We start from the raw sequence: 22,665 nt of genomic DNA, 5'->3' as shown, positions 1-22,665 counted from the left end.
ACTGGCCAAGATTGGCATTGGGCCTGTGCTGCAGCTGGACCTGTCTCTCTCTGCCCAGTCTTGCTCTCTTCCCTTTAGCAAGAGTTGGTCCCTAGAGTATTCTTGCACGGGATATTCAGAATTTCCTTCCTAGAGGACCAAATTTGCAATAGGGCTCAAGTATGGGGGAAAGAAATTATATTTGGAAGCCATTTCTTCCAAAAGAAAGATCAAAGCTCTTGACATTTCTGTAAGTGTATAGGAAGCGACTTAGTAGCGGCAGCAGCAGCAGATGAAACCTCCCCTTCAGAGGTGCTATAACCCAAAGAAGTGTAATGGGCTTTGAGAAAGGCTCTTTAAGTCAGAAAGTCCTTTGTCCTCATTCTTAGGCAAAGGTAGCTAAGCTAGCAGTGCCAGTTCCTATAACGGGAGAGGGAAAGAGCTGGCCTCTGCTCACATCAGTCAATGATGTTAAGCTGGTTCTTTCTCAAAATTGCGCTGAGTATTCTGCCTCTGTAGCTGTACTTGAGATAAAAATAATCCCCAGCCCTTCTCCCAATTTTCCAAAAGCTGAAGCTATTCTGAGGTTAAGTGTTTCTGATTTATGTCGTACCATCTCCCATAAACAAGGCCAAGAATACAAGCTCCCAATCGTCAACGTTGTTTTATGAAGGGATTAATGATACCTACTGAGGGTTAAGGCTGTCTCATCAGCCCTGAAGACCTAGCCTCTCTTGTTTACAACACAGCTCTCCCTACGCGTACTTTTATTACAAAGGATAAGGCAGCTATTTTTCCCTTTAAGAGGTAAATTTTTTCCCAGAAAGATGTGGGCAAAACTGGGCTTAAATAGAATGTTCTGAATGTTTGCATCACCCTCAAATTTGTATGTTGAAACCCCAAACTCCAATGTGATGTTTTAGGAGGTGGGACTTTTGGGAGGTAATTAGGTCATGAGGGTGATATCTTCTTAAATGGAGTTAGTGCCTTCATAGTGGGAACCCCAGAGAGCTCTCTCACCCTCTTTCTGCCATGTGAGGTTATAAGAAATAAGTGATAGAAAGACAGGTGGAAGGAAGTTTTCTCACTATACAAATTTTTTGTACTTTTGGAATTTTGACCCATGGGGATAAATAACCTATTTTTAAAATGAATAATGATGTTCCATTAGATCCAGTTTAAAACTTCAATTGTATGCCTCGTTCAAAGCTTCCTCCCCCTTTCAGGTCTGGCATGAACTATGGACCCCCAATCTTCAGCTAGATGGAGTAAGTTCTCTTTTCTTCTCTATTTACTCCTCCCCACTTCATTCCCTTGCTCTTGGCCTGCAGGGGTGGGGCGCAGTTCGGATAAAATCTCTTTGAATGTGCTGTTTGCGGTTCTCTCCTGATGGTCCACATGCTCTAGGTTTCTGGCTCTTTGTGGATTTTTCAGTAGCTCCTCTCCTCCTTTCCTGACTAGGGAATTCCATCTGGACAGCATCCTGATGTGAGTTTTATGCTCTTTGGCTGAACTCGGGTAATTCCCTCTGCTCCCTCTTGCTCCTGGGGGTGGGGGTGGGGGGTTCTTCCATGGTCTTTTATCCTAAGGTTCTTTGTTCCTGTAGATCCTTCTTAGGGGGAAGCTCAGCTTTCTTTCCTAACGTCCATTTCACCGATGGGACTATTACGCATTTTGCCGCATCAGATACTTCCCTGCCTGTCAATGAGGGCTGCTCCAGGCTGGCCCCCTGTCTGGAATTATCCAATCAGGCATCAGATGTTAGTCTCTAGGTTGCTGCTGCTGCTAAGTCGCTTCAGTCTTGTCCGACTCTGTGCGACCCCATAGATGGCAGCCTACCAGGCTCCCCGGTCCCTGGGATTCTCCAGGCAAGAACACTGGAGTGGGCTGCCATGTCCTTCTCCAATGCATTAAAGTGAAAAGTGAAAGTGACGTCACTCAGTCGTGTCCGACTCTTAGCGACCCCATGGACTGTAGCCCACCATGTTCCTCCATCCGTGGGATTTTCCAGGCAAGAGTACTGGAGTGGGGTGTCACTGCCTTCTTCGTCTCAACAAAACTCAAGTTTTCCTGAGTATTCTTTGACCAGATCTACTTTAAGGCAATGTGAAGGGGGCATGAATTTCTGCCTTGGATTTAATGTCATATTTTTTGTCGGTTTGCTTAGGAGCCCTCTCCCACTAATTTGTCTGGGAGTGGGGAAAAAACAAGACAAAACAAAACACACATCAAACTGACAACTCATGACTCAGAAGAATTCCCTCACTGAATGAATTCCTGTCTTTTGCTTATTGGAGCTGCTGGACAGTGACAGTGAAAATCCAAAGACAAGTTTGGCCACCTCTTACTAAAATCAGGAGAGAGGTAGCCTCTAGGCTCCCCTCCTTAGAATGTGGAGGTACTTATGACTTGTTGCCAAATGAAATGTCCTGTTCCACATCCAGTTACTAATATTAGTAAAAACCTCACAATATTATCCTACCACGTGAAAAAGAAAGTTCCTATTTTTAATAACTACCATTTACTGAAGGTTTACAAGGTACTAAAAACTTTATATACTAATACATTAACTGTTCATACCCCTATGATGAGTTAGGGAGTTTCATCCCCTTCTTGGTGAGAAAACCTGAGACCCAGAGGTCATATAGTCAGTGGCAGAGTTGGAATTTGAATCCAGATCTGTCTGACTCCAAAATCAATCTGCATACAAAGATAAATGGTATAGATCATGTCTAGTGCAGTAGCCCCTTATTAACGAGCTGTGGACTCGAGGTGGTGGTGTAGTTATTAGGAGGGGTTGAAATATCTTTAGGAACATCAACCACTGTGGGTGAACTCAATAAACAATGTAAATGGTATTTCTCTTACATGTTAAGTCAGTAAATAATGAGTTCTCTCTTTGTGCCTGGCATTGTTCTAGGTGCTGGAGAGACATCAGTTTCAAAAAAAAAACAAGAAACCACCCTTTCTTTGTGGAGATGAAAATTCATTAAAATCATACCAAAGTTATATATTCCATCATCATCATCCATTTTAGTAATTAAATGAAACAAAAATATAAGTATTATTATGTAAAACTTTGCTCTTTAAAATGAGTCTTTATTCTGGACCTATCTGGAAACCACTGGTAATATTTAAATGATAGCAAAGACATGATCCATTAGATGAGGGAGGAATTTGGGGTTCAAATCCAAGCAGGGACTTGTAATATCCGGGTCACAGAGCAAATACTGGGCAATCTCCATGGGTAATCCTACTCCTACTTTATACGTATCTCTGTGTAAATTATGATGATTACTTAAGTAAGTTAGGGTTATAATTTCATTGATGATAAAGATGAGGACTAACAATCAAGGTCAAAGGCAGAGAGGTGGGTTACTTTATTTCTTGCTAACCCTTGGACTCTAAGACTCTAGGAGGTCCCTTCTAAAGCTCTTACAGAGGAGTGAACACTTTGTTCAAACAAGGCGTGGTCTCATTTGATCTAGAGCGTCCCTAATGGCTCAGATCCCAAGAAAGGGAATGCCAAAGAATGCTCAAACTACCGCACAATTGCACTCATCTCACATGCTAGTAAAGTAATGCTCAAAATTCTCCAAGCCAGGCTTCAGCAATACGTGAACTGTGAACTTCCAGATGTTCAAGCTGGTTTTTGAAACGGCAGAGGAACCAGAGATCAAATTGCCAACATCCACTGGATCATGGAAAAAGCAAGAGAGTTCCAGAAAAACATCTATTTCTGCCTTATTGACTATGCCAAAGCCTTTGACTGTGTGGATCACAATAAACTGTGGAAAATTCTGAAAGAGATGGGAAAACCAGACCACCTGACCTGCCTCTTGGAAACATGAATACAGGTTACGAAGCAACAGTTAGATCTGGACATGGAAAAACAGACTGGTTCCAAATAGGAAAAGGAGTATGTCAAGGCTGTATATTGTCACCCTGATTATTTAACTTATATGTAGAGTACATTATGGGAAACGCTGGGCTGGAGGAAGCACAAACTGGCATCAAGACTGCTGGGAGAAATATCAATAACCTCAGATATGCAGATGACACTACCCTTATTGCAGAAAGTGAAGAGGAACTAAAAAGCCTCTTGATGAAAGTGAAAGAGGAGAGTGAAAAGTTGGCTTAAAGCTCAACATTCAGAAAACGAAGATCATGGCATCCGGTCCCATCACTTCATGGCAAATAGATGGGGAAACAGTGGAAACAGTGGCAGACTTTATTTTTTGGGCTCCAAAATCACTGCAGATGGTGATTGCAGCCATGAAATTAAAAGATGCTTACTCCTTGGAAGAAAAGGTATGACCAACCTAGATAGCATATTCAAAAGCAGAGACATTACTTTGCCAACAAAGGTCCGTCTAGTCAAGGTTATGGTTTTTCCAGTGGTCATGTATGGATGTGAGAGATGGACTGTGAAGAAAGCTGAGCCTGGAAGAATTGATGCTTTTGAGCTGTGGTGTTGAAGACTCTTGAGAGTTTTGAGAGTTCTTTGTACTGCAGGGAGATCCAACCAGTCCATCCTAAAGGAGACCGGTCCTGGGTGTTCATTGTAAGGACTGATGCTAAAGCTGAAATTCCAATACTTTGGCCATCTCATTCGAAGAGTTGACTCATTGGAAAAGACTCTGATGCTAGGAGGGATTGGGGGCAGGAGGAGAAGGGGACGACAGAGGATGAGATGGCCGGATGGCATCACCTACTGGATGGACATGAGTTTGAGTAAATTCTGGGAGTTGGTGATGGACAGGGAAGACTGGCGTGCTGCAATTCATTGGGGTCACAAAGAGTCGGACATGACCGAGCGACTGAACTGAACTGAATGGCTGGTAAAGAACCTTCCCACAACGCCGGAGACCCGGGTTTGATCCTTGGGTCGGGAAGATCCGCTGGAGAAGGAAATGCCAGTATTCTTGCCTGGAGAATCCCATGGTTTGGGGAGCCTGGGGGGCTACAGTCCATGGGGTCCTAAAGAGTCGAACACGGCTGAGTCACTTAGTTCCACTGAATGACTAACACTCATTTGATCTTTAACTTCAGTCCTCCGGGATCTCCAGAAGAGGCACTCTATAGGCTTCATAATAGCCTGTTTAACCAAAAGCTTCATATTCCAAGAAGTTAGGTGCCAGGAAGGTAGCGTTTGGTCTTTCTCGTCACATCCTCGTCTTCACTGCACGAGTTCAGATTCATCGTTCCCTTTGGTAACGATGGTCCTCGCAAGGGTAACACCCTCTCCATATGGTAGATGGGGAAATTAAGGAAGTCTGCATCTTGGCCTTGAAAGGGCCTGGAAAGGTTCTGCATTGCTCTTTGCACCTCGTTTCACTGTTTCCTCACTCCTTTTGACACCGTGCCGGTGGCTTTGACTCCCTCTTTTCTCTTTTCCTTCCCTTTCCGCAGGCCCCCACCCAAACTTCCCACAAACTGCGCCCATTGAACTACATTTCCCACAACGCCCCGCGCCAACCGGCATCGGTGGGGTGTCCCCTCAGCTGCCAGTTGTAATTATTGTCGGGCCAAAGCCACGTTTCCGGGGAAAAGCCGAGCTATTGGCCATTTTTCCGTTAAGAAGACTTTTTCTTCTCTACCTGCGAGGACCAATGTTGCGTGAAGAAGCCTCTGTGGAGGGAAATTCATACCGGCGAACTCTCTGGCCACCCGTTTCCTCCTTGCACCTCGGCCCCCGCCAGTTTCCTCGGGGGCCTGGGAGTGTCATTGGCGGATGACCGCAGCCCTCGCCGCTACTCGTGCCGCTGCGACCATGGCCTCTGGCTGCAGCGGCCTCGCCGCCGCCCGCCTCCTGTCCCGCGCCTTCCTCTGTGAGTCCGGCCGGGACTCTGTCCTCCGAGCCTCCGCGAGTTCCCGGCCTCACCTGGCCCGGCGCCGCGGTCCAGGCCGCGGCTGGGCCCTCCGGGGCGGGATCTCGGGGGAGGGCCCAAGCTTGGGACCCCCGGGGACGGAGGAAGCTTTACTCGATATGTGGGGCGGGGACCTGTTGGTCTGCTGGCGAGTGGGGAAGTAGAGCGACTCAGCCAGGATTCGGGTCTGGGAGCCCTGCAGACGCGGTGTCTGGCTCTTGCACGCCCTTGATCCTCCGGCGATGAGTGGGGGATGGGGGTGGCATCTGGACAGGCTCTTTAGGAAAGTGAGAAGTGATGTGGCCCAGGATGAAGTCTCTGGGAGGGTGAGTGGGTTGAGAAGTACGGGCAAGAAATCGGTAGGAAATTGGAGGGTCAAGCTGAGCCTTGTACAGGACGGTCCTATACTTTTAAATTGTCCTTTCCTTAGATTGTAAGGTGAATCTGCAGGAGGATCTATTTAGAGTCAGCACAGCCCAGAAAACTGCAAGCTTAGGGTTGGCTAGGACCTTAACCAACTTACTTGTAGTGTCTTCACCAGGCTGTGTGAATTCTTCAGTTCCTGAAAACTTAACACCCAAGGTTGCTAATAACGCTGACTGTTGAAAATCCTTACTATGTTCAAAGTCTCTGTGTTTGTTAGATAGGTTGTGTAGGAAAAGACTTTGGCATCAGCCACATCAGAGTTTGAAGTCTGCCTGGTTCTGTACAGTCTAGGTAATAACTCTGGGGGGGGGGGTTGTTTCTAAATCTGTTTCTCAATTTCTGTTCACATTCCATGAAATCATTACCATATTTTAATCAATCTGAGACAACTGTCACTTGCAAGATGTACTGCTGTTTTGTCTGCCACTAACAGTGGGAAATGATTGTTAATTAAAGTTGTGACACGCCATTAGTTGTCAGTCTCATCCTAATTTAAGAAATGTAAAAAAAGAAAAATTGAAAAAAAAAGTGCATCCTAAAAATGATGAAGTCCAGGATTCACCATGCAGAATAAAGGGAACAATTTATATAAAGCACCTTGGATGAAATAGGTACTCAACCAAAGTTAATTTTTTCTATCTCCCCTTTTTCTGCTTTGCTGCTAGTTCTGCTGCTGGTACGGAATATTGGATGAGATGATTCATTTCTTGAGAAAATTACATTTTAAAAGTATACAACAATGATTGTACACTCTGTTGCTACACTTAGCTACCAGATCACCTGAGGACAAACTTTGGCAAGTAGGAAGAAGTTGGGTTTCTTTGGAAGAGTTTTCTGGAGATTTTTATTACATAATTTAAAGGATAATCAAGGATGTTTTAGGCAGAAAGAAAAAAAGAATTAGTTATACCCATGTCTTTCTTGCTTTTCTGAGTTTCTGAAAAATCCTTGCCTCAGATAGGTTTGCTGTCTTCGGAGCAGAGTCTATAAGAAGAAAGTGTCTGAAAGATTAAGATCTTGAATCCACCCTTAGCAATACTTAACGATCCTGTTCTCACAGAACTTGAGCTTCTTTATTCTTTATTCCTAGACTTCGGGATCCTGAGGCCTTAAGAGGTCATCTAGTGTAGCTTCCTGTTGCTGGCATGGCCTGGAGTTATCCTAGTCATGTGATTACCTTGTCACTAAAGGTCTGAGATCTAAACCAAGGTATCTTTTATATTAGAGAGGTTACAAATAACAGGGTTGTTATTTCAGCGGTAGGAACCTCTGAATCTCCCACATCTTTTGTCTTGTCACATTCCTCTTACTAGAAAAATCACAGCCACAACAGTAGCACCTTGCAAACTTTTGTTTAAAGACAGACACAAATTATTTAGGCTCTGAGGTTGGTAGTAGAACTAGAGTTACTGTGGCGTTTTGTCCCCTTTATTCTCTTAAGTTTGAATGCATGCTTTGTGCTGAAGGTCATAAGTGTTGCAGTGTTGATTTGAATTAGGAAAAAACTCCAAACGCTTGTCGATGCCTCTGAGAGACCTGTTGAGGGCAGCCTAGAATATTTAGAAATTCTTGAACCAAAAGAACAGTCCTTAGGAAAAGAGAGAAAGAACTCAGTTGAAGTGTGGCGAGAAAATAAAATGAAAAATAAGGATTTCTCCCATGAGAATGCTTAAGGATTTTATTAGCACCCTTGAAATTGAAATAGTGAAAGCTTTCAAGAAGTATATAAGGTAGTGCAAAATTGTTTGAAACACAAGCCAGTAGTTCCTATAAATTTGGTCTTTGAGAAGAAAATAGGGAACAAGAGCTAGTATTTTTTAATCTTTATTGTGGTATAATCAACATGAAACATTATGTTAGTTTTAGGTATACAACCTAATGTTTTGATATTTGTATATATTGTAATGTCTGTCTACTGTGATATGTGTCTATCACCATGCATAATTTCCCATTTTTGTTTCTTGTGATGAGAACTTTTTAGCTACTTTCAAATGTGCAATATAGTATTATCAACTGTAGTCACCATGCTGTACATTACATACCCATGACTTATTTTATAAGTGGAAATTTGTGTCTTTTGACCCCCTTTCCTCACTTGGCCTTTCACCTTCCAACTCTGGCAACCACCAGTCTGTTTACCTGTGAGCTCAGGTTTTGTGTCTCTGCTTTTTTCTTTAAGATTCCGCATGTAGGTGAGATCATCTGGTATTTGTCTTTCTCTGTCTGACTGATTTTACTTTGTGTAATGCCCCCCAGGTCCATGTGTGTTGTCACAAATGGCAAGATTTTCTTTTTTAAGGCTGAATAATATTACATGCTGTGTGTCTGTGTGCACATTAACATACAGACCGTGTTTTCTTTATCCACTCTTCTGTCTATGGACACTTCGGTTGTTTCCATATCTTGGTAATTGTAAACAGTACTGCAGTGAATATGGGGCTTCCTTTCAGTTTAGTGGTTTTCGTTTCCTTCAGGTAAATACTTGGAAGTGGAATTGCTGGGTCATATGACAGTTCTGTTTTTAATATTTTGTGGAGCCTCAATTGTGTTTTCCATAGTGTCTGCACCAATAACCTTCCTAGTAAAGGCACACAAGGGTTCCCTTTCTCCAGATTCTCATCAACACTTATTATTTCTTGTCTTTTTGGTGATAGCCACTGTAACAGGGGTGAGGTAAAATCTCACTATGGTTTTGATTTGTTTGTTTCCTAGACAATTAGTGATGTTGAACACCTCTTCACGTTACATGTTTTCCATCTGTATATATTCTTTGGAAAAATGTCTATTCAAGAGCCAGTATTTTTTAACTTCAGAAGTAAGGCGTTTTGATGCCAAAAAGTGAACCGTACAGCCGAACTGGTCCCGTTCCTTTGTTTGGCAAATATGGAAATAAACTCCAGTGTTTCCTCACCAGTATCAGAATGGGTACCAGAGCTCAGGTCTTCTGACTCTGCAGCAGCCTTTCTAGTACGTGCATGCTGGGTGATACACTGAACCTCCTTTTTTGAAGTTCTGATTTTTCTTTTTCTTTGGCAGCCTCACTGGTTTGTTGAGAAGGTTACTTCTCTACTTAGAGGTGTCATCTGCCTTTTCCACGTGTTTGCCAAATTGTACAGTCCTGTTTCGGGAATTGGGAAGATATTTAGAAGTGTAGTTTGGAAAAGGGGACCCTCAACAGTGCTGTTTCTGATAACTAGTACCTGTTGTCATTGCATCTAAGAACCAAATCTTTATTTCAGAAATACAATATGGCTTTGATCTAAATGTATCAGTGTAGCCATGAGAAGGTGACTTGATTACCTGACCTCAAACTTGTTTTTCCATAAAACTTAGTTGAGGATATTAAAAGTAATTTCTCCAAATATAGGGGAAGGCAGGCATTTGGTTGCCATAAACCCACATTTTTTAATATATTAATAACATTCCTAAAATTGGGATGTCTTATAATTGATGGTATCTTACAGTAAATTGGCAGCATTTTCTCCACATTAGTTCTTAATAGCATTTCTTAAAATTGGTAGTGTTTTAGATTTGATGAAATATAGTACTTAGAGCCCATTATACTTCATCTGTAAGTAAATACTAAATGAATATATAATTTCACATAGGAATAGTAGATTAGGGTTTAGAAGTAGGTGGCTGCTGAGCTACTCTGCTATACTTTAAGGCCCTATAGGTAGGGACCCCAATAGTCTGCATATTATAGACGCATAATACATATGATTAGTAAGTGTACATTTGTTAATATCAGGAATACATACCTGGATAAATGAGCGAGCAACAAGAGCATAGTTTGAGAGAGCAGTTGGAGTGGGAGTATTTTCATGAATAGTCTCAGGCTACTGGTTAGGAGCACAGTACTGGTCACATAGCACCATCCGTGGTCTTAGTCCCATGTGGGCAGCTGCTTTTGGCCACACTTGCATCCACACCACAGCCATCTTGTGGATGGCGTGGTCATTCTGGTGGGGAGAGGATTTGCATGTGGCTGGCTGATACACATTTTTTTCAGATTACTTAGTCTCTTCCGTTCATAGCCTTTATTACAGTTGGCACTGTTGGGGTTTTGTGTTTCTTTGTTTAATGTTTATATCTCAGGAAGCTTCATGAGGGCCTGAGTCTATCTTGTTACCTCTGAATCTCTAGTATCTGGGAGAGAGCCTGGCACAATGAATATCTCAAAGCAGTCTGGTCTTTTCATTCTCTGTCAGTAATAAATAGCCAGTAGTGAAATCACACTTTCTCTACCCTGGTTATTACGCTGCATGCTCTCTATATTAGAAAAGTAAAGAAAGTGAAGTCGCTCAGTCGTGTCTGACTCTTTGTGACCCCATGGACAGTAGCCTGCACCAGGGTTGCCATTTCCTTCTCCAGGGAATCTTCCCGACCCAGGGATCGAACCCAGGTCTCCTGCATTGTAGACAGACGCTTTACTGTCTGAGCCACCACGGAAGTCCTCTCTATATTATTATCTCATCTAATTCTTATGTTGCCTGTGAGGTGTATAATATCCCCATTTTTACAGTATGGCTGCATCTTTAAAAATATTTCAGATGGTAAAAATTTGCTAGTACATGTCTTCCTACTGAATGTTTTACATAGACATGGATTAGTATATTTACATATAAGCATATATAGGTTATACATGAGAATGTAAAACCCTTCTGACTTATTTGATTTTAAAATATGAATTGTGTGCTCTCTCTTTTTAGGAAATGATTGGCCTTTGTGCTTATGTAGGATGTGGACCCAGTTTAGGGAGGACTAGGCACTTTACTACCCAGTTTATAGGCGTCGTCTCCCATCAGCATCACAGCCTCGTGAGCAGCTGTTGTTCCATTTACAGAAGGGAAGACTGAGGCCAGGGAAGATCAAAAGACCTGCCTCAGGTCACCGAGTTGGTGAGCGGCAGACCATAAATTCAAGCCCAGGCCTGTCTGATTCCTGGCTGTGCTTTCAGCTGCTTTGAGAGGCAGTCCCAAGGTTAGGTTGGCCCATTTCTGAGAACCTGGAGAGAAGGTGACCCCACCACATTCCCTGGAGATGTCCCAAGGCCTTCACCACTGGAAAATTCTGCCTGGTGGCTGACTTTAGGCCTTCCTGCTGCCCTAATATTTAATTAAAAATACTCACTTCCATAACATTAGTTGAGTCATTATCTTCTCATAGGTTGATTTATGATTTGTCTGTCACCAGTTGTGTTTGTTTATGGCCTTTGTCCATTTTTCTGTTGGGCTTTTGTCCCCTCCTTCCCGTTGGCCCCTGGGTTGCTCAGGTTGCTATGATCTTCCTCCTTGCCTGTCACATGTTATGAAGCCACGCTCCTGGTGGGCCATTGCCTTTAACTCTGCCTGCGCTATGTTTTGCTTAGGTTTTTTCTCTTCTCGTGTAGTGGAATAGTCAGTTTGTATTACATTACTGCTTCCTGTACTTCATTTGTTAAAAACAAAACAAAACTGGTTAGCATGGAATTTGTACTAGATTGTAACAGCATTGAGGACTGCTAGTAGTATTTAGGACTGGATTTTTTTTATACAAATTATTGGGAAACCAATGATCTTTGCATGTACAAAAATAGATACAGGATTTTCCCCCCTCTTTTCCTGGTAATGGATTGACATTTTTCTAGTTCACACAAAAAGAGATGGAACTTTTGGTATTTAGTTCTGTATGTGTTTCTTTTCATAGATCCCATCTCTTGTCCTGAAATTCGAACATTTCCTGTACATGTGCTTTGTACAGCCCTGTACCATATGCCATGGGAGATGCCAGGTATAAGACATGGTCCTTATACGCATGGAATTTATAGTTAGAAGTTTTGAAGATATTTAGATGATACCGAAAGGAACTTGTGTGTGTGCTCAGTCACTCGGTCGGGTCTGACTCAGTTGTGTCTGACTCAGTCGTGTCCGACTCTTTGCAATCCAGGGATTGTAGCCTGTCAGGCTCCTCTGTTTTCCAGGCAAGAATACTGGAGTGGCTTGCCATTTCCTACTCCAGGGGATCTTCCTGACTCAGAATTTGAACCCGCATCTCCTGTTTCTCCTGCATTGGCAGGCAGATTCTTTACCACTGTGCTACCTGGGAAGCCCCAAAAGAAACGTAGCCAGAAATAATTTTGCTTAGAAATAATGCGGTAAAGGAAGTAACAAAATGTGTGCACCCTTTAGCCTGCAGGTGTGGTGCTTATAATTAGACACCGCATGAAAGTATTTCGTTTCCATTCTTCTTAATCTCAGATCCCCTCCAGACACCCCATTGTATTCACAAGTCACAAATGTCATGTGAAAATTCAGATTCCTCACCACATAACATTTTATTTGAATGTGAACTTACATGAATCAATGCATGTGAAATTCTTAGGAGAATGAGTACATTGACTCATTGAAAGGTGAGAAATACTTGTCAGACAGTTTGACTAAAGTATGCCCTATGTTCTAGATTTATTTTTAGGAAATAGGGTACTCTATTATAGAGATCAGGTTTGTATTTAAAACCAAAATATGATTAGGCCTCTTGAAGCAATGGACAGACCATTGAAGACAGCAGAAATAGAATAAGCTTTTTTTTTTTTTTAATTGTCATTATTTAGGACATTTGATTGAGAATTTGGATGGAGAAGAAATCAAGTAGGGAAAGAAAATGACCAGTCTGACAGGTTTAATGCTTCTAGCAGCTAGTAGCTTGCACTCTGTACCAGTCCAAATTAGAGAACTGTGGAATTGTTGGGAGGAAAGGTGAAGAGGTATAGTAGTGGTGAGGAAAAGGAGAAGCTGCTTTCCTTGGGGAGTCTGCAGCCTGTGATTCTGAGCTTGGATTGTCTATGGTGGGGAAGAATTAGGAAAATGACATTGTTGTTGTTCAGTCCCTAAGTCATGTCTGACTCTTGCGATCCCATGGACTGTAGCCTGCCAGGATCATCTGTCCATGGGATTTCCCAGGTAAGAATACTGGAGTGGGTTCTCCAGGTTTCTTTCTCCAAGGAAAATGGCGTATGCAACTTAAAATTTGGTGAGATTTACTAGGAATATAAGTATATTTTGCATTATGTCCATCTGAATGCAAACAAATGGCAAAAGCAGAAGAATTTCCTTGATTCTCTGATGTCACCAGTGGTAAGATTTATCATTGATTTGATTATGATTCTGCCTTAAATATAGAGCCGCCTGTCTTTACCTGTGTTATGGTGGCTTGGGGTGGTGGAAGTCTGGGGTCCTCCTTACAACTGTGGCAGTTGGGTGAGTGCGACTGGTGTAAAGGGCCAGCGAAGGGGGCAGATTCATTTTCTGTTTTCTCAAATTAAAAAGGCGTTTTTAATGATTATGGAACATCATGGCTTGTTGGGCAACACAAGGTTTTCCTTTGAGTTTCATAAATGCTTGATTATTCTTGCTTCATCTCGTTTCAGTATGAGTGATACCTTGTCTGGCATTGTACAGGTTTCTTGTTGGGGCAGATTGTGGTCAGAATTTCATTTCCTTATCTTTGAACATGTATTTTGGGGTTGGCTCAAAGGTGACGATAGTCTGTTGGTTCCAGCTTACCTGAAGCCTTAGTATCAGCTCATACAGTGGAAGGGGAGAGTTCAGGTACCCACATGTACATGATAGATCTCCCAAGATCCACTTCTCTAGATGCTGTAGAATGGTAGGGTCATCACGTAGGCTAAGCAGTACTAAAGGGCTCCAAGGTTATCTGGGAGGTGAGCTGCTGTTCATCACACTTGCAGATGTAGTTTTTATAAGCACCAGTTTTTATAAGCACTGGTGATGTGAATTCTTGGGCTCCATAAAGCTGATCTTAGAGATCTGGAGTAGAAGAAGAAGTAGGAGAGGGTAATGATCGGAGTTGTACTGATATTGAAGCCATGCTTTACAAATGTAGGCCGACCTGTCCTTTCTCAGGGTGACAGGGCCACTCCTGCCCCATGGAAGGAGAAGTGAACTACTGCCTTTGTTAAGGTGGAGTGTAAGAGTACTTGTGGAGGATAAAACTGTACCTTCAGAAAGCAAGTGTGGGCTCCAGATATCCTCATCTTATTTGCTCTTGGAATCAGATCTTGTACTTTTCCTCACTGAAAACTCCTGACAGATGGGCTGTGTGTTGAATATTCCAGGAGTGGGAGGGACTGTTGGGGCAAGTTCTGCCAGGCATAGCAGAGGGGAGGAAAGCTCTTCTGAGTTCTGTGGTTTTGCATCTCCAGCTGGGAGAGCCAAGGGCAAGCACTGGTGAGAGTGGGCTCTCAGGCCACAGTTCCTGTTTACTGTCCCGGGTTCAGGTGCTTAGTTATGCTCACTGGGCCAGGACTGACCCTCATCACTCCCTCGGGGCCCCTAGTCTAGTCCAAGAATGCAGCTCATCTGTGTGCACACAGAATACTTCCCTCCGGGTTGGTCGGGGCGAATTCCAGGCCTCTCTCTTCCCTCGAGATACAGGGGACTCCAAAATTCAGTTGTTGAAAGCTCAGGTGAGTATGGGCTTCCCAGTTGGCTCACTGGTAAGGAATCTGCCTGCCGATGCAGGAGACACAGGTTTGATCCCTGGGTCAGGAAGATCTCTGAAGGAGGGCATGGTAACCCACTCCAGTATTCTTGCCTGGGAAATCCCTCTGACAGAGGAGCCTGGTGGGCTACATGTGAGGTCAGTGAAGATGAATCAAGGGCTGCTCAAAGGGCCAGAAGCAGATCAGTTGTGGAGTCTGAGGGCTTAGGAGGATATGAGCTGTGATTCAGGACAAAAAGCGGTGAGTGGACTCTGGACAAATTTATGATGAGATAGATGTCCTTTTCTAGACCTGACTTTCATGGGCTACCTCAGTGGTAGGTGCTAGCAATTCAAAAGGGCTAAAGTGGACCACGGAGACAGAATTTTGGGGCTCTGATGGGGATTTAGAAGATAGCCCACAGTTTTTAATTTGTCTGTGCTCTGCTTCCTACTGATTTTTGAAATACAGGGAGCTGGCTCTGGGAGCTACTTAAGTTTCTCAGTTTCACTGAGGTGTAATTAACTCAGGTGAAAATAGCTCAGGTGTTTTTTACATGTTTCTCCCTCATCTCCTTTTCCTATTTATTTTATTTTCCCAATATCTTTTAGATGTGAAGTCTTGAATCTTCCATCAGAAGAGACCAAATTTAAGTAATTTTTGGATTATGTTTTAGACACATTTTATTCTATGGAAGTGAAAGTCGTTCAGTCGTGTCCATGGAATTCTCCAGGCCAGGATACTGGAGTGGGTAGCCTTTCCCTTCTCCAGGGTTCTTCCCAACTCAGGGATCGAACCCAAGTCTCCTGCATTGCAGATTTCTTTACCAGCTGAGCCACAAGGGAAGCCCTTATTCTATGACTTAACATTCAATGTTAATATTATTGCCAGGGAATGAGTTGCAGAGTAGTTCTTAGTAGTTCTGACAAAGCTGGCCTGTTAGCTCATCTTTTGTTTAGAGATGTTGGGCTTAAAAATGGTGGGTCAAATAGGGAAAGCATATGGCTGTTTAGTAAAGAGTATTAGAGTGATACCTCATTTTTAATTTGAGCTATTTATCTGAGCACCAGATTTCTTTCTGAGGAATAAAAATTATAAACTTAACCTCTCCTTTCTTCATTGAGAAAAAGCTACAAGATTGGGGTTCTCAGTAGAAAGGGAATTCTGAAGAACAGTGTCCCTTTTTTGTTTCTTTAATCAATTTTTATATTTAATATGTCTTATTTAAAAAGTGACATTGAAAGCTGCCGCCATCATGTGATAGCTTCCTCTTCAGAGGATTTTTTTTTGTTTTGTCACTAGGTTAAGTCCGTAGTCCAAAAGTTTGGAAAAAATTGTAATGTGTCATATTTTCTTTACTTTTCAGTGCAACAGAATGGAATTCGGCATTGCTCTTATGCAACTTCCCGGAAGCATCTCTATGTTGATAGAAATACGAAGATTATTTGCCAGGGTTTCACTGGTAAGCAGGTATGTGTATCAAGATTTTTATTTTTTTAAATGTATATTAGAGATACAGAAACATTGAAGTATTGTCCGTTTTTTTTTTTTAATATCACAGAAGTCATAATACATGTTTGTAGCAGAAAGGGGTACACTACAGCAGTGGGGTTGTATCTCAGGAGGGGATTAGGTGCTATAATCAGGTAAAAATTGTATTTGTTACCTCGAAAATCCCTCCCTAGGAGTATAGTATTTTGTTGGAAACCCACATGTTTTCTTTCAGCAAGTATAACACAACTGATATTTCTCCAACAGTGGAACAGGTCACTGTTTCTTTAATTAAGCACACAGTAAAGTAGATAGACATGAACTTGAGCAAACTCCGGGAGATAGTGGCGGACAGGGAAGCCAGGCATGCTATAGTCCATGGGTCACAAGAGTCAGATATGATTTAGCGATTGAACAGCAACAACAAGGTAGATGGCTTGTGTTTAGGCCTTGCTGCCTCCCTATCCTCTGCATACATCATAGAATTTGCGTAAGTTTAAATATATCTGTGATGTGATTTGACATTAAAGTGCGACCTAAGACTCTCCTTTCCCTCCTTCCTACCATTTTACTCCCCTGGAAGTCTTTCTGATAACAAGTTAACATGTATCCTTCTAGATACTTTTCTTACTCATGCAAACACTACATAATAGGCGTTCTACAAAGTTTATTCTATAGGATGTGCTCTCTTTCTCTGGGTGTATGTATATATATATTGAAAACGTATTATACAGTATATAATATATGTCATACATATATGTCTGTTAAATAAGTTCCTGAAAGTAAAATTGGGTGTCAGAGGTTCTGTGTATTTAGAATTCTAGCAGCTGCTACCAAGTTGCCCTTTAAAACATTTGTACACATTGCTAGTTCTCCTGCAGTAGATGCACAGGTTTTTTTTTAATCTGAAGGAATGCTAGCAAATTTATTGGAAGATAATCCCTAACTTTAACCCAAAGTGTCTCTTCCTTGGTTATTAAGGGAGACATGGCAGAATACAAGTGATGAATGATTTTTGTGTAATTTAAAGTTAATGATTTTTCTGTGATTAAAGGAACTATATATTCATTCTGCAATATTTTGGTCATCTAGCATTGGCATGTTTATTCTGTAAAGACCAGATTGTAAGCATTTTAGGCTTAGTAGGCCATGCAGTCTCTGATACAACTACTCCATAGCATTGGAACAGCAAAAGCAGCCACAGATAATATGTCAGTGAGTGGACATGGTTGTATGCCAGTGAAACTTAATTCACGAAACCAGTGGCTGGCCAGATCCCTCAGGCCACACTTTATCAACTCCTGATCTAGAGGAGGATACTCAAATATCCAAACTTCTATAACTTTTTTTTTTAAGTACTTAAGAATTGCTTTAAACATATTTCTCTTTTTTTAAAAATGAATTTTGATTAGAAGTTGTTTCATGTGAAATGTCATTCTGCTTTTTGACTTTTCTGGGCACAGAAATGTGAATTGCAGTGGACCGTTCTTCTTTTTCTCCCATTCTTCTACTGTTTTTAAAAAATAGCCATTGCCAACGAATAAACACCCAAAACCTTGAAATTTTGTTCATAGATAAAATTGGTTCACTCATACACTTCTGAGAGCTGTGTATTTTATGAATACCACTTCCACATACATACCTTTTAAAGAAAGCTGATGCTTCATGCTGATGAAGTACAGTTTACCATTCTTCTGCCAATTAAAATCATATTCAGTCCCTTTGGGAATATGTATTAGTTTTATTGGCGTATAATTAAATGTTTGAGTAACCCAAATTCCACACATAAATTTATTTTATAGAATGTTGTTTTTCTATTTGCTAAGCTTTATATGACCCTTTGACATTTTACATGGAGGAGGGCATGGCAACCATCTCCAGTATTCTTGCCGGGAGAATCCCCATGGATGGAGGAGCCTAGTGGGCTACAGTCCATGGTGTTGCAAGTTGCAGAGTCGGACACGGCTGAGTGACTAAACAGAGCACGTGACATTTTAACGTCTGCCCTTTTTTAAAGAACCATTGTCTGTGCTGTAAGCACTGTTTGTAACTGTCTCTGCTTCTTAAATTAGATGATGATTTACCTAAATATTGAAATCCAAGGCTGGTTTCAGTGTCTTAGTTACTGGCAAATTCATTGTTTCTCATTCACTGGGAGCCTTAATTGTCTATTTGTTGGTTAAATTTCTGCTTCTAGAGAATGATGAAGTCTGAAATTTAGAGTTTATCTCCATAGAAAAGGTAAATTTTGTCTCATTCTTTTTTTTCCACTGTGCACATTGTTGCACATATGAATGAGGAATATTTGTATTTCAGAGCAGATTCCAACCATGCCGTTTTCCCAAGGGGTGATATTTCTTGTACTGGCTGTTATGAGCGACTAAAACTATTCTTATTTTAACCATACACTGGATGGTAATAATGAGAAAACTAATGGAAACAAGGACATTAATAGGAAATGTCATCCCTGTTCAGCACTACATTAGGACTAAAAAGTGTGACCGTTTAAATTTATTTAGCCGTGTAGTAGTCTAGCACAGTGCTTCTTTAACTGTCTGGAATGAAGGACCAGTTTGGGTGTGTCTTTTTATTTACACTCTGTTGCAGAGCAGTACTTCTTACAAAATACAGTAAGTCATAGCAATGTCATACTGCTATAAAAATTTGCAGACATTTTCACTTATTTTTTTATTAGATTTTTCTTGTTTTTTTCTCTCTTCTTTTTTGTCATTTCCCCCCCCTCTTTTTGCATTTACCTCACTGCACACCCATAAGAGTCTATAGATAACACTTTGAATGGTACTGCTTTAACGAGAGCACTGCCCTGTGGTCCTTTACAAAACTCCATCATCGACTGGGTAAGTCAGTTAATGTGCTTGGGATTAGGTTTCCTGTTTTGAAGAATGAAGACTTTGAAATCAGGAAATTTCTGAAGTCCCTCTTAAAGCCCCGATTTTTATGCTTTTAACAGAACTTGAGTAGTTGACTCAACATTTTTTGGTCCTCATAGAATGACCACGTAGATCCATTTGGTTTTCAACAACTATTTACTGAGTGCCTACTGTATGTAACTGCTTTGGGTGCCATTTCTCAGTGAACAAAGTAGATAGAAATCAGTGCCTTTATGGAGTGGTGAGTAGAAGGGGGATGTGAGGACATCAGGGGTTGAGGAGCAGTGAGAAGGAGGTGTTCTTTTCAGATCAACACCAGGGAGTTTCTGATCACCAGCTAAAATTGAAAACAGAGTGAAAAGAGACCGCCTATAAAAAAACACACACACACACAAAACAGTGATTTTGGCTCTGCAGAGACCTGTTTTGCTTCAAGGTTGAAAGCTGTGTTCAGAAAGTTGATGAGGATGCTTGGAAATATGGCTATTCCTACCCTGTGGCTCAGTGGTAAAGAATCTTCCCAGTGCAGGAGATGTGGGTTCGATCCCTGGATTGTGAAGATCCTGGAGAAGGGGATGATACGTATTCTTGCCTAGGAAATTCCATGGACAGAGGAGCCTGGTGTGCTACAGTCCATGGGGTTGCAAAAGAGCTGGACATAACCTAGCGACTGACTGAACAACAACAACAAACAGCAGATACTTAGCATATTTGTTTTTCTTTTCCAAGTTGCTGAAGATTGCCTTTCGGCTCCCCAGCCAGCCTTTCTCACTAGTCTTGTGCTTTTCCTTCTCAGGGCACCTTTCACAGCCAGCAGGCACTGGAATATGGCACCAAACTAGTTGGAGGAACGACTCCAGGGAAAGGAGGCAAGACGCACCTGGGCTTACCAGTCTTTAACACTGTGAAGGAGGTAATTAATGGTACCTGAGTTTGGCAAGAAGAAAAAACCAAGGGAAGAGTTAGCACACCTTGGCTCAAGATCTTAACTGTGCCCCTTTTGGAAGAGTCACTTGCCTTCTAAAATTCCAGCAACCTAGAGAAGTTTGAACCGTGGTAAAAATGAGTGGGTTCACTTTAGTCACGTAGGCTCAGGATGTCCTCTCCGCAGCCTGGGTCACTTTTGCTTATAGGCATACATCAGTTCTTCAGGGAAGAAGTGCCGTGGCTTGGCTTCTATTTGGCTTGTTTTTCTTTCCTTACCATTTCTTCTTCTGGGCTGTTAGAAGTGCGCATGTCAGCATCCATGCTCGACCCCATCGCTCAGTGTTAGTGGGAGCTTTGCCAGGCACTGTGCCGGGTGCTTCATCTTCAGGGCCTCGTTCAAGCCTCACCACAAGCCCCCAGGTAGGGGCTGTTATCATCCCTATTTTAAAGACAAGGGTATGGCAGTTACAGAGGTTGAGGGTCCTGTACATAGTCTCACAGCTGATCAGTGGCAGACAACCTGGCTCAGAGTAAGTAAGTAGTGGGTGGTGTTCCTGTGTGGAATAGAGTCCAACGGGCAACTCACAGAGGCCTGGTCTCTTCCTCAACTTGCTGATTTCTCAATACTTTTAGAATGACATTAAGCTAAACTTTCTTTGTTACAAGGCTAATACGTGCTTATGGCACAAAGTCAGATGATATGAAGGTATGTACAGTTGTTTTATATGGTGTTTTCCACTTCTTGGATTTTGCCTTCATAGAGAACTTATTTCAGCTCAGTGTATACTCTTTCATTCTCTTTCTACACTTACATGAATATATAAAAAATAATAGTATTATGAAAGAAGCCATAGTATATATTCTTGGCTATTTAATTTTTAAAAAATCAAAGAAATAAACTTAGTACTTTGGATTGATGTATTGAGGTTAAAAAATAAAAATGTAGCACTCCCCTTCTTCTTAAATATACTTTTAAGGCATGTTTTAAAGACTTTCTTTTTTTTAAAGTACAAATGTATAGATTTACTCTCTTTTTGGAATACTAACTTCAAATTGAGGTAATTTGAATTTTTAATGTAAATTAAGATAAAGGATAAAACAAATATTCAAATTTGGAATTTTACTTTAAACTTGAAAATAGGGTATTTATATATGTGTATGTGTGTTTTAAGTATCATATTTTAGAGAGTAAAAAATTCATAAATTCTGTAGAATAATCATTTAAAGTTTTGCTTTGCATTTTTTAAAACTTCCTAGTTAAATTTGACTTGTGTCATGAGCCTTTTTTTTGCTTTCCTTTTAAAAAAAGTTTTTATTCCTAGCAGTTTATTTATTATTCATTTGATACAAATAGATATGGCTTTTGGAAGATAATGTAAGTTCTTTGACAGATGCTATTTATTTCTCACCTGTTCTGCTCTTACAAAGAGATTTCTGAGTGGAATGGTTACCTTTCATGTAGTATTACTTGCGGACATAGACCCTGTGGTCATAGTCCAGCTTCTGAAAGTCTTTGTATCCTTAAGAGGTAGGAACCCAGGGGATATATTTTCCATAAAATACCTGCACATCTATGATGTCATTTCTGTTGGTTCTAACCTAGTTTTTTCCTTTGGTCCCCACTTCCCTGTTATCATCTTGAACATAGTTTTTAAAACATTGATTTCAATTATTTTTAACCCTCAGCAAGTCGGCATGCTTTGACTTGTTCATCTCTCACTGTCAAGATGCCTCTCTTTATTAGGGATGCGGTAGAGAAAGCTCCTCGGCCTCTGGGAACATGGGCAATCAGTTTGGGATGATTCTCAAAGACGCTATCTGTTACTTCTGCCCCTTCCAGCTGTACCTGTACGTTCTGTAACTTGGTATTTGTATCCATTTAAAATCTCATGGCACGGCCTTCTAAAATGTTTTGATTTATATCTTAATTAAGCTACATTTTGACATTTATAGGGAGGTAGCCTGCTGTAGCTGAAAAGAACTGACGCTGTGGAATCAGATATACTTAGGTTTGAATCTTGACTTTGCCACTTCCGAGCTCTGTGACCTCATGCAAGTTATTTAATATTTCTTGGTCTCTACATCTTGATTTGTAGATGGGGTAGTAAGCAGGCAGGGTTACATAGTCTTTCTCAGGGCCTCTCACAATAGGTGCTGCCTCTCTTGGAGAGTCAGAGACACTGACCGTCTCTGTCTTCAAGGAGCTTCCGTTATAGGAGAAGAGTCACGGCCACATGTGCAAGTGGGTGGAAGGCTACATCTGTATTGATACATGTATGAAATATATAGAAGATCATAGAGAGAACAGTGGTCACATTGGTCGTCTTTGAGTGCCTTGCAGTGTGAGGGGCGAGGTAGCGTAGACTCTTAAACTTATATGACCGATTCTTGTTCTGTGGCTATTTATACATGTGTATTTTAGTTTATTTCTAGTCAGCATGCATTAGAGTAAAAATTTGCAGCTGGGAATAAAACCACTTCATTTTGCTTCCTCTTGATAATATTTATTCTTTGATCTATTTTTATTTTTTTAATTAAAAAAATTTTATCTGTTTTGGCTGCATTGGGTCTTAGTCGCAGCCTGCGGACTCTGTGGTTT

General features: G+C 41.4%; 1 protein-coding gene across 1 annotated transcript in view; it reads left to right on the top strand.

The window, feature by feature from the left end:
* The first annotated feature begins 5,691 nt into the window (after positions 1 to 5,691).
* The window catches only part of SUCLG1 (succinate-CoA ligase GDP/ADP-forming subunit alpha), a 35,972-nt gene continuing 18,998 nt past the window's right edge, over positions 5,692 to 22,665 (top strand). The window contains exons 1-3 of the mRNA XM_068977455.1: positions 5,692 to 5,810; positions 16,124 to 16,227; positions 19,936 to 20,052. Of these exons, the coding sequence (XP_068833556.1) occupies positions 5,714 to 5,810; positions 16,124 to 16,227; positions 19,936 to 20,052 (318 nt within the window). The 5' untranslated portion in view covers positions 5,692 to 5,713. The remainder of the gene's footprint in view (positions 5,811 to 16,123; positions 16,228 to 19,935; positions 20,053 to 22,665) is intronic.

Source organism: Capricornis sumatraensis, chromosome 1 (genome assembly GCF_032405125.1).
Source record: "Capricornis sumatraensis isolate serow.1 chromosome 1, serow.2, whole genome shotgun sequence".
In the NCBI taxonomy this organism is placed as follows: domain Eukaryota; kingdom Metazoa; phylum Chordata; class Mammalia; order Artiodactyla; family Bovidae; genus Capricornis; species Capricornis sumatraensis.
Note: the sequence above shows the minus strand (reverse complement) of the source record. Positions and strands in the feature narration are given on the sequence as shown.